Raw genomic sequence first — 17,036 nt, forward strand, 5'->3', positions numbered from 1 at the left:
TAAAAATGCCAGAAGGAGAGCTGTGGCTCAAGTGGTAGAACACTTGCCTTGAACACAAAAGCTCAATGAAAGTACCCAGGGCTTGAGTTTAAGCCCCAGGAATGGCTTGCGTGCGCCCATGTGCACACGCACAAGTGCATACACACACACACACACTAGCAGAAGCTTGTCCCCAGTGTCAGTTCTCCTCCAGAGGCTACTCCTGCTATGACCTTTTATGGTAAAAACAATAAAGAATGGTTCAAACAAAGAACCATTTGGGGTGAGAATTCCATCCATGCATTGACTCTCCAGTCCACTCTCCATCATAGCTATTATTGCCTATGGAGTAAAGTTATAGTTTTTATACCTAGAAAAAAGTTTTTTTTAATTTTCTTTAAGTAATTGGGCAAAGGAGTTTTAGTCCAACGCATCAATTTATAACTACAGTATATCTTGATCAATGTCACATCACGCTTACAATTGTTCTTCCCCATGGAGAAATAAACTTGAGATATAAATTTGAGACCCTCCATACAAAAGCTCACTTAAGACTCTGAACTGCTTATCTGACTTATTTGATAAATTCACACAGAAAATTATAGGATTAAAAAAATCAGAATTAGGTACAAAAATCCAGATGAGAAACATAAAATGATATACCAGTCAGTAGAGGGGTCTGAACAGAGACAGGAGGACGTGGGAAATACCATGCAGTGTGGATGGGGCAATCCATGGGTAAGCTCTCGAGTGAAGCCATAATTGGAATCCCAATGACCACCATCAGCCACTGTGTAACTTAGAGTAGCTGACTGGTTCTGGGTAGCTGTGTGTTCTCATGTCTTATCTCAGAGGACTTGCTCTAAAATATTGGGATGTATGCCTTAGTGAAGGGCCCCAAGGGTTTTTATACATTGCCTTTTTGAGGTGTTTGCTCCCTGGCTGTCTTCTCAAGAAGACATGCCAATCTCCCTCCTTACCTCTATTCCCACCCACTTTGGGCTTTCATAGTGCAAGCCAAATCTTGGTCTCATTTGCAAGGCCTATCTGGCAATTTAATGCACTAAACATGTAGTATTTCTGAACTAAGATCAGCTCCTCTACCCACCCAATTCTGAATGTAAGTGTGCTTGCAGGGGCTTTGCAGCAACCCAGGGGACCCGCAAGCAGGACACAAACACAGGTAGAAAAGTAAATTGGGTAATGATCACTTATATTGCCAAGAAACACTAAACTTGCACATAGACAACTCTGTGTTGTTGCTGGCAGTTAAAAAGGTGTCACTGAAGTGTGAAAATATTTATGCTGTTAAACTTCCCATCATTTCTGTCCTTTCATTACCTCTCATTTGCATTGGTTAGTCATAAAGTTAGATCTTTGGTGAGATTTGTACAACTGCCATGCATGTCAATGTGTGAAAGGGAACTACTAGAGGAATGGGCGCTGGGTACCACTTAATCTTCTTACGTTTGGTGTTAGAGAATAAGTTGCAGTTGGTGTCACAGGCATCTGAGCCCAGGCTCAAGGACCCAAGCAAGCTGAGTATCCTTCTGTTCAGCTCTTTTGCCAATTTAAACTCTGTAAATATGTGTTGCATTTTCTAGCAGAAGGGGTTTTGTCTTGGCACGGTAACTCCACTGGCTGAATTCAATTCAGGGGTTAGCATCGCTAAATAACAATGAAAGTCAAGTCACTATGAACTTTGTCAATTCTGGCTTTAGATCACCAAAACATTGGCCACATCAATTGTTCATTAGATGCTGCCTCTTCATTTGTGTTGGTTTTATGACCTGGAGAATGGATAGCCTTCTGATATTGGAGAATGGGATGGAACCATTTTACTAGTAGAGTTTTTAAGCTTAAAATTGTGTTTTTTTATCTTGATGAGAAGCCCTATGGCTTAACAACCTTGATAAACGAAGCTTTGCATGATTACACCTGAAGGTTGAAACATTTTATTTCATCATTTCCCAGAAGGGGCACTGAATTCACCCATTTCCTGTTTTTAATCTCAGAATATTCTGTGTTTACTCCATATCTACTTTCCCAGCAGCAGAACCCTGGAAGCGGTCAACATCAAACTCTTTTGCCCTCACCTGCAATTCATACCCTTTATACACAGTTACAATCATATTTGTAATTATCTTTGTGCAGAAGAGGATCTTTGAGGCAAAGATCAGTGTCTCAGGCATGTCTGAAATGGCTCCGTTGGCTGGCCAGTGAGCCTTCTGTTGCAGGAGAAGATTCTACAAGCCGCTGTGACTTTGGCACTGTACCAAGTCCAGCACTCAAGTCCTTATCACCGTAGGTCACCTCAGTCATCTCTTTAATCTAGCTTTTGGAGGAGGATATATTTTTCAAAACTAAATTTTCTTCCCTGAACCTACTGAAGCCCTCCTCCAAGATTCTTCAGACATTTTTCTTTTGCAGGAGCCACAGTTTTGGTGAGCCCTGCTACATTACCCTAGCCCTGTAAAAGACTACCCTGAAAATTCTTTAACTTTTTCTTTTTAATAAATAATAACTGAGGTATTACAAGGAGAACATTATTAGGTACACACTTTGTATATACAATCACCAGTTCTTTCATTTTCTGAGTTAAAAAAAATCAAGCACAGGGTCTGGCACATGCTAGCTGCCAAGGAAGTGGCCTGCCATTTAGCTCCATTCCTGTCCTTCTTTCATTCATTTCTTTATTCCTTTCACAGACATTTCTCTTGCCTCCCATGGAGGAGTGCTAACATTAGAGTTTCCACAGCAGGCCACATTTCAAATGTAGAATCATCTTGAGACAGAAAGCAACTTGCATTTGTGATCCCATAGGTTATACAGTTCATTGAGGAAAAAGTCATTTTGCCCAGGCAGTTCAGAGATATACAATGAATGATCATGTTGTTCAATTCCCTAATCTGGGTATTATATTCTCTTCCTCTGCTTTGGAACTTGCAGATGTTTATGATTTTAAAAAAAAAAAAAAAAAGAACCATTTAGTCAGGGTTTTTTCCCCCCTGGTCCTGGGGCTTGAACTCTGATCCTTTTGGCACTGTTCCTAAGCTTCTTTTGCTCAAGGCTGGCACTCTACCACTTGAGCCATAGCACCACTTCCAGCTTTCTTAAATTTATTGGGATAAGGCTCATGGACTTTCTTGTGCAGGCTGCATTTGAACAGTGATCCTCAGCTCTCAGCCTCCTGAGTAGCTAGGATTACAGGTGTGAGTCTGACCAGGTTTTGGTTTTTGTGTTTTGTTTTGTTTTTTTTCTAATTCCTGTGTATAAAGCAATGGTCATGGTCAACACATGAATTGTAGCTCAGTTGTTTTTGCTTCTCTTTGGTCTTTGGCTCAGAGGTTACTTCTAGTCTCTCACTCTGGACCTCTTGTCTCTGATTGATGCAGATGGACATACCTAATTTCTGAATACGAATAATGCCTGTGGGAGGAGAGAAGTAGTTGCTCTTTGAGCCTGTTGATCTTCTCAACAGTAGGAATTTCAAATTTAGTGTTTTAAAATGGGGCCATGCTGGGCACTGGTAGCTCATGTCTGTTATCCTAGCTACTCAGGAGGCTGAGATGTAAGGAACATGGTTCAAAGCCATCTGAGTTAGACAGATCTGAGAGACATTTTTTGGTCAGTTATAAGGCTTGAACTCTGGGCTTAGGCGCTGTCCCTGCGCTCTTCAGTTCAAGGTGAGCACTCTACTGCTTGAGCCACAGTGTCACTTCTGGTTTTCTAGAAAGTCTCTCGGACTTTCCTGTCTCGGCTGGTTTTGAACCATGATCCTCAGATCTCAGCCTCCTGAGAAGCTAGGATTACAGGCATGAGCCACCTGCACCCAGCTCTCTGAAAGACTCTTATCTCCAATTAACCAACAAAAAAGTATAAGTGGAGGTTCAGCTCAAGTGGTAGAATACAAGCCTTACGCAAAAAAGCCAAGCAAGAGCTTGAAGTCCTGAATTTAAGCCCCATATTAATACAAAAAAGTTAATTAAAATGAAGCAAAAAGTGCTCAAGGAAAAACCTGCCCTTCTGTCTCCTCCATTTTTTCAGCCAACATTTCTGCCCTGATGAGCTGTTTTAGTCTCTGCATTCTTCCCAGGCTACCATGTATCCCCAAATAGGCCTGTTGTCTAGAGCCTAAAGATACCCTCTGGCCACCTCTGCCCCCTTTATTTCTATAGTGGAATGTTGACACCATGTAAAAGAGCAGAAAAAGAATTGTCCCCTCCTCTTCCATTCCATGTTATAGCACGTTAACCATCTAGGCCAGGCATCTGGTGACACAGGTCAGTTGGTCCCACATAGCCCAGGTAAGGACATCCAGGTGATAAGAACATCTATGTGACCCAGATGAGTACATCTGAGTGACCCAGATGAGAACATGCAGGTGACATAAGTCATCTATATGACTTAGGACTGTCGTTGATACAAGTGAACATCCAGGCTATACAGGTAGACACTTAGATAATACAAATGAAGGCATTGGGTGATACAGACAATGACATCCAGGCCACAATTGTGAGTCTTCCAAGATGAGCTCAGATGGTCTTGTGGGCTCTAGAGATAGTGAATGACCAGCTGATGACCAAGAGCTTAGAGGGTGTGGCTTTTGCTCCAAGATAATTTTCCAGTTGTGCTGTCTTTGCTTAAGGAATCTCTTCTATGAATCTAAATTTACTAATGAGTTACTATGCCTCCATTTGTTTTAAAGTGTCAGTATCCTTATTACTGCTTTCCTCAGGACCTCAGGCCTGTCTTTTTCGAGACAAACACTATTGTCCCAGACCCTCCACACTATGAGCACCTCTGTGACTCAGAAGGGGACCCTGTCATGCTGGGACCTAGCCTGGCCCAGAACCAGGTCATTAAAAGTATGCAGAGAAGGAAGAATCCCTTATAGCATTGCCAGGAAGCACCATTTGTGGGTTCTGTCACTTGGACTTTGAACCCATGTTTGCCATGTGTATTTGAGGTGAGTCTTCCAGCAGTTTTCCTTGGCATTGAAGGAATCAGGGGTTCTTCTAGTTGAATTTAGGGCCATGAGCAGCTGGTCCACTGGAAAGATGGCCAGGGGAATTAAGGAAAAGGAAGAAGAAAGAACCGGTACAGAGCTGTCCAGCAGTCATTGTTATGGATGGATGAGCCGGCATCTGATCCTTCTGGGCCTCTGTTTGTCATGAAGAAGCCTTGCTGTCCAGGGTAGCATAGTGGAGATTAGCTTCCTCCCATTTGTTGCTGCACCTATCACCTCCTAAAGGGCCCAGAGCAGAAAGCCAGAGATAGGATTGGAGTGTCAGCACCAGGTCCCTCCCTTCTGAACATGGTCAGAGAAGTGTCAGAAAAGCAGAGGAACACAGCAACCTCAACCATGGTTTTTGTACCATGTATTTCTTTGAAATAGAATAACAACAACAAAAGCAAAGGAATGAAGATGAGAAACTTATTTGTCAAAGCTGAAGGGAGAAAAATGAAATAAATTTGTAGGTACATAGACCTTTCACCCTCTTCTCTAGAATTTCTGCTGGTTTTTTTTTTTCTTCCTAGCATGGCTAGCTGAAGCCTTATCCCTCAAGATCAAAAAGAGTAAGAACAATGTATGGCTGACTGAAATGCCAACCAGAACTTCTTCCCAGGAGAGTGAAGAAGGGTATATGTTAAGTTTCCAAAAAATCTGGAGGCAATGGGCCCTGAGCCTCCCTCTCTGTCCATCAGAATTGATCAGGCCATCTTAAAACCAGATCATCCATTTTACAGGGACTAGATTCCACCCTCCTCCCTGATCTCATACAGGTAGGAAGGCAACTGTATTGTGTACTGCAAATCCTCTTTAAAGATCTGGTGAAGGGCAGAGTGCCAGAGGGAAGGATCATGTGTAAGTGGTACACAGGCACAAGTGAGCCCAGGAATGTCCTTCCCCACCCAGTGGGTGCCCTGTATAGGACCAGACACCAACTGAAGACAGCACATTGGGCAGTGAGCCGAGGGGCTATGGTTGAAGTGTCTATCCATATCTTTCTGACTCTTATCACTCTTATTTTAGATTCATTGCTGCAAAAAATTTAAATAAATGGAAAGAAACAGTGCTCAGAAGATACCATTGCAGTTCAAAGGAGTCTTAACAGATATCTGTAATGTCCAATTGGAGCAGCTGATATTTCTCTTGGACTTTAACCTTCGTGCTGCTGCTAAGGGAACTTTGCTGTACTGGGCTCTACAGTAGGACTCCTGGTGGGCCCAGCCTGCTCAGGCCAGACTCCTGTGAAAGAAGTAGATAAGGACTTTTGTCTCAACAGCCTCCACTTTCCCCCATGGGGCTACCTTTCACCCAGAACTCAGTTCTCGTTATCTCCACCAACAGAGATGCCAAGGGCAAACGGGTTCATTCACTATTTGTTCTCATTTTTTAAGACTTTTCTCTCCTTGCCTGTTCTCCTCCTTTTTGGAAAAAAAATGACTTTTGGAGGCCCCTAAATATGTGTCTTCCCTAAATGTGCTTTGTTCCATCTTATGCTGTCTTGGGCCTTAAATTAAATTCTTGATTATAATGTAAGGAATTTTTTACTGTAGTTTTACTCGGGTTTGTTAAGTATATGAGAAAAAGACCAGAGGGTCCTCCTAGAATTATTAGGAATTCTGGGTTTTCAGGATGCATTCCCCAGCAGGATCAGGTATGAAGGATCACTAAGATCATGGCTGCCAGCTGGACCACATTGCAAATGCTGCTCTTCTTCTGAAGCTAGGAACTCAAACTCTCATTTTAAAAGTTTGTTTTAGGGACAAGGAAAATGTGTGTGTGTGTGTGTTACACATGTCTACATGGGTACCTGTATATCTGTGCATGTCTGAATGAGCAATGCCTCTCCTTTTTGATGTTTTATTTTTTGATAATTTTTATTTTTGATAATTTTTATGTTTCAATTCAACATGTCCATTTGTGACTATACTACATCTCAATCGATATCACCCCTTTCATCATTCTCTTCCATCTCTCCCAGTCCCATCCATTCCCTCAGTTTTCCTAAGAAATGCCTTGTCTTGACATGTGTATGTGTCTATGTATGTGAGTGAAAGAACATATGTATCTCTGTTTGCTTTTTGTGTGTCTGTGTGCCTGTGTGTGTGTGTATCTGCAGCTCTATGGGTTCAGGTATGTGTGGTTATGTAGAACTGTGCATCTATCTTGTGAGTATATGTATCTGTATGTGTCATTGTGTGATTGAATACTGTGTGCCAGTGAGTATGGATATGTGTGCATATGCATGTCTGTGTGTGTGTGTGTGTGTGTGTGTATGTGTGCACATGCTCTGTGCTAAGCTGCCAAGTACAATTCCTTGTTCTTACTTCCTTTTCTGTCAGTTCTCCATAATTCTTCGCATTTCAGTTGGGCTGGGGTCTTGGGCAGCTTCCTCTTTTCCTACATTCCTGTATTTCAATATTTGCCTTTGTTCCTCTTCTCAGCTCTTACAATACAGCCAGAAGGATGTGGAAACCCAGTTACAATGTGACGCCCAGTGCAGTGTCACAATCACTAGCTGTGGGCCCAGCCTTCTGGGGATGGTGCATCTAGATGAGACAGGATAGCTGACAGGGAGGAAGAAGACAGAATGGAGAAGTCAGGCCCAGGAAGCTTGGGTCTCTCTGGCTTGCTGGAGATCCTGTAAGACACTATGACTTGGGGAGGCAGGTGATGCTACACCTGCTGGTGGAAGGCAGTGGGGCACAGCCTTCTGCCTCGGGAGCTGGGGCCCCTCAGCTTTAGCACCTTGTCCTGCTGCTGCCAACCAACATTCACAGGCTCCCAACTTCCGTGCTTCTGTCTGTGAGGGGTTTCAATGGCTGTCCCTCCCTGCAGGCTTTTCTATCCATTCTCCAGACCAATGTCTTTTCATCTGTTCCCACTATGTGACCCGCTGACTGGGTACCTCACACTTCCTGTTGCCTGAGAACCTCATGTCAGTTTGTAGAGGCCTCTGAGAGTGTGCCAGCCTACCAGCCTCCCCGAATCTCAGAACACTGCCCACAACTCTGAGCTGGCAGAGAACCCTTCCCCACACCTCCGTTTGTCTTAGCCTGTATGCCTGTGTGACTCCTAAAAATCCTTCCTCCGTACCACTCATCTCCTAAGAACCTAGGACTCTTTTTGCATTTGCACAGTGCTGCTGTTGGTAGTGAGTTTGAATGCTTTTCTCCTATACTGCTAGGCTGTAAACACTCTGGGGCAAAGACTGATTTTCCTTTTGTGACTCTTTGGTGCTGTGATTTCCCCCAGAGCTTGCCATGCAAACATACAGAATGCCTGAGAAGAAGAAATCGCTCCTGCAATGATATGTAATGTGACTTTATTCACACAGCCTCCTGTAGCGAATTAATGCTAGCAGGGGAAGGTTTGTACAAGTCAATTCAGGACAGGACTTAGTAGTAAGGGTAAACCAGGGAAGAAATAGGCTGTGGATCCCATATATTTGGGCTCCAATCCTTGCATACTGACCTTGGACAGGTCAGTGTCCTCTGAGTCTTATTTCTTTGAGGGATGGATATTTTCCGATAGGGTTGCTGCAAGGATTTAAAAAGTAACTGTTGTTTTCCTCAGAAAAACTCTTTAGATTCCTCCAGCTGAGTGATTCAGTGGCCCTCACAAGCTTAATGCTTGTGATTAAGCATGATCTAATCTAAGTATTTGTAGATATTCTCAATGAAAGTGTTGCTGATCAGAAAATGACAAAGGCAGGATAGAAAAGACTTCACTCATTTCAAAGAAGTGCTGCTGACAAGGCGGCCTGGAGTTTCTGAGACACTCCAATCCTAAGAAACAGCTGATGCCTACTAGGAAAAGCAACATGGCATTTGAAGGTTTTTCCCAAGAGATGTGAAACTTTGACAGAAGTGCCAGGAAGCTGGAGGTTTCTGAGTATTGAGCTGAGCTCAGAAAGTGGTGATGGTGCCTGGTCAGGTGAAGAACAGCCAACATTTCTTGAAGGCCTGGCTCCCTCATTTTTTCCTTTTTGTTGCCAATACTGGGACTTGAACTCAGGGCCTCACAATCTTACTTAGCTTTTTTCACTCAAGCCTGCTACTCTACCACTTGAGCCCTAGCCACACCTCTACTTCTGGCTTTTTTTTCTGGTTAACTGGAGATAAAAGTCTCACAGGCTTTCCTACCCAGGCTGGGTTTGAACCATCAACTGTCAGCTTCCTGAGCATCTTGGATTACAGAAGTGAGCCATCAGTGCTTCATGTTATAAATCCATGTCTGTACCAATTTCCAGCAGAACCAGGGCTCACTAATAATTCTTGTCTAGGATGGTCAATAAAAAGTATGTGACTAGCATTTGCAAAGCACAGTACTGTACCTCAGAGAATATGGAGAAAGAGAGATCAGAAGCGAAAGAAGAGAAGAGAAAAATGAAAGAAAAAAATGGGTGACAGAAAAGCTTTAAGAGTTCCTTATGAGAAGAACTATAAAACATACAGCCCTTGAAACTGAATTTCCCCAAGTTAGTGATAAATGAACACTAGCTGGGCTTAAAACCTTCACACATTTTTCCTTAGGTCTCAGAATGTCTTACATTAGGTATTTTACTTCCACTATACCTACTTCTGCCACAAGCCACCATTTCTTATCCAGAACTTTCTATCAAATGTGTGCGTCACTATTAAGAAACGGAGGAAGCTTTGCATTTCACTGTCATTTCTTAGCATGGTAGAGTCCCAGTTTGACTCATGGACACCATCTGCAACTTTCTTCCTCCAGAGCTGAAATTCTGGAGAATGGGTCATTCAGTGGTAAGGAGCTAATCTGATGACTGGGATCTGTCTACATGTCTGCAAATCTGTCCTCCTTAAGGGAAAGACCACTACAAATATCAGCTCTCTGCCACTTACTCTGTCTCACTGAGCTACCTTGGTAACTACAAGTGCAGGAAGAATGGGTGCTGCATGCACTGCACGTGTTCCTGAGACTACTTCTGTCCCCACACACCTGTTTACATTCGTGCACCAAACCAGTCAGGTGCATCCCAACCCACAGTCACAGCCACTGCTCCCAAGCTCACTTCCCTTCCCACACAGCCAGCTCAGTGACAAATATTCTGAGCCATCTTGTACTTTTGGTTCCTCACTGCTCATGGGCTGACTACTTGAGAAAGAGCCTGAGAAACTGGCTCCCTGGGAAGAGCACAAGGAAAAATGACCAAGACAGTAATGAGGCTTCCCTGTCCCCTGGCAGTGCTATCTACAGATCACGGACCATCAGAAGGTACATGCCACAGGAGATTACCTATGGCCATAAACTCAGGGCCTCCACATAGCTAGGCAACATCTGAGATGTCCTTCCTGTCCCTCCTGCTTCGCTGAGTCACCCTGTGCTTGGAATTCTGACAGGGACCCGTTAGGCTTGTGGACGGGAGGGACGGCAGAGGACCCACCCTCTGTGTGTCCTGCAGGAGATTACTTTATCTCTGGCCTCCCTGAAGCTGGGCCCTGGGCTTCTGGAATCTTTGGGGCTGACAACAGAGCCAGAGTTGGCGATAGGAGGGAAAGGCTGGGACTGTTGGCAGTACCTAGAGATGAGCCAAGTCCCCCAGACATCCTTTGAGCTTGATGAGGAAGGGGCAAAGATGACAGAATGGAAGTTAGACTGCTCAGTCTTTGTCTGCTGGTGTTTTCTCATTGGTAAGGGAGGGGTGGTACTTCCCTCACTGATGTTTTGTTCACTGCACCTTCTATAACCAGGTTTCAGGAAGTCAGGTCAACCTATTTATTTCTTTACATCTTCAGTCCCTAGCTTGCCAAATGCCTTTCAGCACTGGCAGCCGCAGTCCCACCTGCTGCTTCCCTAGGACCATGATAACTAGTACCTAAGTATAGTTATGCCAGCTCCTCACATGCCCAGCACTGGATGACACCTCTCACTTTGTGTCCTACATGTCAGGTGCTCTGGTGATACTCGAACTCCTCACCCCACATCCCTTCCCTACTGTCTTCCTTCTTTGCCTTTCCACATGGCAAGTGAACACAAGCATGCACACTTGTGTGCACTGTTTTGGCCTTCCCTTCCAAGGCCTGAATGATTGGAAGGAGAACCATAGAGCATTCTGCTGGCCACAGGAGCACCCTAGTGTCATTCCTGTAATCCCTTCAGCACGAGTATAGTTCCAACAAAGTCACTATTTTAGCATGCTACCTGGGTTACTTTTTGCCTGATTGTTCACTGTGATAATTTAATATCGTGTTAATAAAATATAAACAACAATGAGGCTCGGGATGGAGCTCAGTGATAGAGTACTAGTATAGCATCACAAGTTCTTGGGTTCCCTCTCAACACTGGGAAAAAAAAGTCAGGCAGATGGACTCAACCGTGCTATGCCAACAGCAAGCTATCTGCACCCCTCCTTGCCTCCTCTATATCATTTGGGCTTCCAGCATTGCAGGCAAGGTCCCACAAGACACCATTTCAGCTCTCCTTCGTCCGTCTGCCTGAGGGTTAGTGAGGCTCTCAGTGTGGTCCCTTCGGTGCTAAGGGGGCAGATGCTTACACTCAGGATTGGAACATGTGAGTAGCATTTTCCCTGAAGTCTTTGCCTTTTCCCCTTTGCCTACATAGACTGCAAAAGCACCCTCCCTGTTCACACTTGAGGAATGTAGCAGATGGGCATAGCTGATACCATAGATGCTGGATTCTCTTCGACAAGATGATAAGGCATTGGATTTCTACTAAGTACAGAGCTAATCACTATTTTCTCAGGGGTGTCTGCTAAAGACCAGAGAGCTCGTGGATATTACCATGATTTTCACACAGATCTTTCCAAATAAGTAGGATTGTTCCCATTGGATGAATGATAAAACTGAGGCATTAACAAATTAACCAATTTTCTTAGCTAGTGGGAGGCACAGTTCAATGTTAAAGAGTTTCTTCCAACTCTAACTGGAAGAAGAACCACAGAGAACGTGTGCCTGTTCCACTGCCAGCCTCTTCTTCCTTCTGTGAGGCTGTGGCCATGACTGTCTCCTGCTAACTTACAAATATCCAGGTTCAAGCACATCCAGGATGTGTATGACACAGACCAAAGGAAGCCAGAGGACAAATTGAACAAGAAGCTGGTCCAGACAAGTAATGTACAACACTGGATTACAAGAATAATAAGAATGATTTTTTCCCCTGTTACTAACATGGGCTAAATATATCATGACTCTAATCTCCACCGTGAGAAATCAAATGCTTTCTGTAACTTCTTTAATGGCTGTGGGTTTTGGAAAATATCTAGCTACTACTATGGATTTCCTCAGAAAGTGAGAAACTTGTTCATCCACTAGCAGATGATAAGCACCTGTCTGCCCTGTACGTGATGCCAGAGAGCATGTGGGAAATGAGCTGGTGTGTCATGATATCTAGCTGAGCACCAGTACTCTGGGGCCACACTAACTTCCTGAGCTGAGAGTGTATCTCAGAGAGACTTAGATCAAGACAGTAAGAGAGAGGCTCAACTTCTAAACAGGTGTCCTAAAACAGGCCTTGCCGACTCTGCCATCCATGAGACCAGAATCCATGAGGAGCTGGACCAGAGGTTGAGCCAAGTTTGAATGGAGGAAATGATCTTAAGCCTGATGCAGGATGTAGAGAACTGCTTGGTCCAGAAGGGTAACTTCAAGTTGCAGCTCAGATTTAGCTAAGCAGTAAGTCTTTGTATAGCTAAGTTGGAAACTGTAGCACATCTGCAACCAAGAGGGCAGCATGTGAGGTTTTATTGTTTATATTTTTTCCATTTTCCCCCAAGGTCCATGCCTTTGCTGTTCTGAATAATATTACCTGCTGAGAGATACGATACTTTGCTGACATTGATTGCCAGTTGTGGAAGGATTTTGACGTAGGGCTTGTGACAGTCATGGTAACACTGCAGACCAGTAGGAAATCTGGAAGTCAGATTTTGCCTGATAAGAGTAGCGTTGTGGGTGACCGTGTTATTCCAACGGGCAGACAGAGTGAAGGGAATCTGCAAGCCAAAGCCCATGATGCACATACCTGCCAGCCCACTTGCTAGATGATAGGCAGAAAGTGCAGGTAGGAAATAGGATGTGCTCTGGACTTGGCTTGGCGATGGTGGTGGCTTTATGGATGTTATAAGATGTGACACAATTGGAGCACAGCAAGGGAAGTGAACAGTGAGAACCAAGTGCGGATGCTGGATGGATGCAGGCAAGTTTTCAGAAAGATGTGCTGCCCATCCGGGGACTGCAGGGAAGAAGGAACAATAAGGACTGAGTCCAGGTGGATCTCACTATTGTCCTAGAGATATGGTCTGGTGTCTTTTCCAATTTGCATGTCCAATGGACAGAAAATGCTACATGTGGGTTGCAGAGTTATACAGGACCCAAAACCTACACAACAAGATCCTTGAAGTCTAAACAGAAGAAACTAGTACATGATAGCTATTGGGGCCACGCTGGCCTGGCCTTATTGGGAAAGGCCATTGAGAAGCCACTCAAAGCCAGAGCTGGTGGCTCATGCCTGTAATCCTAGCTACTACAGAGGGTGAGATCTGAGGGTCATAGTACGAAGCCCGCCCAAGCAGAAAAGGCTATGAAATTCTTATCTCCAATTAACCTTTTAAAAGCTGAAAATAGATCTGTGTGGCTCAAGTGGTAGAATGCTGGCCTTGAGCAAAAAAGCTAAGAGACAGCACCAAGGCCTTGAGTTCAAGTCCCTGCATACACACAAAAAAAGGAAAAATCTCAGGAACGTTTCAGTCTTTCCCTGATGAGGAGCAGCAGCTGGAGTTTAAAACAATCCCCATAGCCAAATGCAAACCGAAAAGTATGGTTTATGAGCATGTCATCTTTGTTCTGTACATTCGTCAATTTGGCAGTCTGAGAAGGATTCAGAACCTGAGACATTCACAACATTTTATATGATAACGTTCACCAGACATTTGGGAATAAAAATTCCTAGCAAATGAGTTGAGTTTACTCTTGGTAAGAAGAGGGTATTTCATGAATTTTAGAAGATTTGAGGAAAAAAATTCAATACATTTTATCTTTTTTATCTGTGCCCTTTTATAAAACAATGGCTAGGATTTGGGGGGGATGGGATTTCCAAAAGAAAAAGAACAAAGGAGTGGGAAGAGGAAGACAAAGGAGAAGGAGGAAGTGGAGGAAGAGGAAGAGGAAGACAATGACAACAACTCAAGCACTGGTGGTTTATGACTGTATTTCTAGCTACTCAGGAGTCTGAGATCTGAGGCTCACAATTCAAAGCTATCCTAGTCAGGAAAGTCCATGGGGCTCTTATCTCCAGCTAACTACCAAATAAACAAAAGTAGAGATATGGCTCAAGTGGTAGAGCACCAGTTTTGAAGGAAAAATAACTAAAGGACAGTGCCCAGACCCTGAGTTCAAGCTCCAAGTAGTAGCACAAAAAAATAAAAAAGAGAGAAAGGGAAAGATGTAAGGAAGGAAAGAAGGAAGGAAGGAAGGAAGGAAGGGATTTCAAAACTGTTTATGGAAAGTTTATGGTACCTTCACCAACACCTGAAAATCTAAATGCTTTATAAACACCAGCACCTAGTGTTTATAAAACCCATGATGAGTAGCTACCAAAAGACACTGGACTTCAGTCGAATTTTGCTATTTACATCATAACCTGTCCAGGAAGAACACTATATACCACTTTATCTGGACCCTTGTGTTTGGAAATGTGGATGGTAGTGAACAAGAATGCATTCTTCTCTATTTACCTTTGCTATGACCAAGTAGAACTTGATAATGACAAGTATATTTTGTTTGTAAACTTGCTTTTGTAATTTGTAGAAAATCAAACTTTCAGATCTACTAAGGCTCATTTGAATTACACTAAGCAAAGTACAGATTGTTTTGAAAAGTCACTAACATGTCTTGTCTAGTAATACATGGTCACAGTCTATTCTAGACAAATATGAACACACTGCAAACTATTTGGACAACATTACATGTTGTGGAAGTGGAGCTATGGCTCAAGGTGGTAGAGCACTAAACTTGAGCACATAAGCTCAGGGACAGTGCACAGGCCCTAAGTTCAAGGCCCAGGACTGACAATTAGTAAATAAAACAAATTGCATGTTTTAAGTCTTATAGTTTGGTTTCCAAGATGCAACAAGTCTATCCGTTTTAATGACAAACAAATTGTCACCCCAGTCTCTTAGCTCCTTTCTTCCTCAGTTTACCATGATTTCACCCCCACTGTTCTGTGTATGAGCATGCATGCCACAGGTGGCTGAGCTGTGGCTGCATAACTGAAGGAATATGTCAGGAAGTTCACTTTTCAAGCAAGTCCTACCTGCATCAACCAGTAGCACAGCCTCTCAGCGTTGAGCCATCCAACCAGAGACTTCTGTGTGACTTTACCTACTCTAATGTCCCCATCTTTAAAAATTAACCTTTCCTGCTTAATACATTTGCCTCTTCTCCTATAATCTAAGATAGTAGTTTCTCCATCGTACAGAACAACTGCAGCTGAAAAGTTTATATACATGTTTTGGAACTCAATGTAGCAGGAATGACAATTGATAGGATAAAAATTTGCATTACGGCCAGGCATTGGTGGCTCATGCCTGTAATCCTAGCTACCCAGGAGGCTGAGATCTGAGGATCGTGGTTCAAAGCCAGCCCAGGCAGGAAAGTCTTCGAGACTCTGATCTCCTGTAAGCCACTCAGAAAATCGGAAGTGGCACAGTGGCTCAAGTGGTAGAGTGCTCAACTTGAGCTGAAGAGCTAAGGGTTAACGCTCAGGTTCAGAGTTCAAGCTCCATGACTGACAAAAAAAAAAATGCACTATGTTTTTGGCTGTTTTCAAGCCATCAAACTCATCCCTCTCTAAGCAAGCCAATTAACAATTGCTCTGTTTGATGAGGTGCATGATGTTGACTTTATCTATGAGATTCGGGCAATCAAGAACAAAATGAAGAGATTCAGAGCCAGGATTACAGTAGGATAATTAAGCCACTGACCCAAGAAACAAGTTTAACAGTATCTCCCCAAACTATGTTTTCCCATTAACCCAATGTTTTATTAATCATTACATGGACAGGGTCTGTGGTCAAATGAGATTGGCAAAATTTCACTGCTTTTTCAGTGCTAATTCAGTGGTTATTTGGTCCAAGTATTTAAGTTAGAAGTTTAGTGGGCACATAACTCTGACAGTCACAACAATGTGACGCCCAGAGGGAAAACCAGGTATGTAAGTATTCGCATGTGCATGTATATCTTGAGAAATGGAAGCCCACTGGTTTCTCAGCCTATGCCAGAGTAAGAACTTGAAGATTGAAGGTGGTAGTGGTTGTACCATTCATAGAAATTGGTAGCCCTTTTTGAAGGTAAGGGGAAAGCAACAAATCCCTCCCCCCCTCAATGTGTTGCATGGAAATACTCAAATTATTTACAAACACATCCTCAGAAAAAGCTGAACAAAGAATACATGTAATACATCCACCGGTGGGAGGGGGCATTGCTTTTGTATAGATATGGGTTATTGTAATGCGGCTGAAATCTTGCACCAACCCTGCTTCTCATAACTTCTCATAACTCCAGAAAATGTTGAGTTTCTGCCTCCAAGAGATCAAGACTGAGCACATTCTAGCTTGCTCCCAACTCTTCTACAGAAGAGTTGAGTTGAGATCCTTGAAGGTCACAGGTCTCTCTGAGTGAGGACCTTCAGTTAAAGACAACTTTTCTGTTGCTACAAATTGATGCCTTTTTTCTTGCCCACATGAAGCTCAACAATGGCAAATTCAGAGCTGACCAATTGTTTTAAGCAATAATATGTTCCTTTAAATAATGCTGTCATTTAAATTCATACTGTATCTTTCATGGTATTACAATCCTGCTTTCTTTTTGCCTTCTTTATTGCAGTTACATATGGGGCTGATGGCTTTAGGGATTTTCATGCAATAATTTCCCAAACTTTCTCTCGTAAGTATATACTTTGCTTCTAGAAAGCAGACACATGTATTCATTTCATACTTAGTTACCATCGTATAGATACTGTGCATTGCATGTTCTGACATCAACTCCATTCTTCACATTTGAAAAAG

General features: G+C 43.2%; 1 protein-coding gene across 14 annotated transcripts in view; it reads left to right on the top strand.

Moving 5' to 3' along the window:
• Ikzf1 (IKAROS family zinc finger 1) overlaps window positions 1-17,036 on the top strand; it is a 100,583-nt gene that overhangs the window by 46,395 nt on the left and 37,152 nt on the right. For 9 of the 14 annotated variants that reach the window (XM_042684917.1, XM_042684918.1, XM_042684916.1 and 6 more), the window contains one exon: window positions 16,855-16,914. The exons of the other annotated variants lie outside the window; for them this stretch is intronic. In XM_042684917.1, coding sequence (XP_042540851.1) covers window positions 16,855-16,914 — 60 coding nt within the window. The remainder of the gene's footprint in view (window positions 1-16,854; window positions 16,915-17,036) is intronic. 14 annotated transcript variants of the gene reach the window in all.

Source organism: Dipodomys spectabilis, unplaced genomic scaffold (assembly GCF_019054845.1).
Source record: "Dipodomys spectabilis isolate Male_0828 unplaced genomic scaffold, ASM1905484v1 ptg000092l, whole genome shotgun sequence".
In the NCBI taxonomy this organism is placed as follows: Eukaryota; Metazoa; Chordata; class Mammalia; order Rodentia; family Heteromyidae; genus Dipodomys; species Dipodomys spectabilis.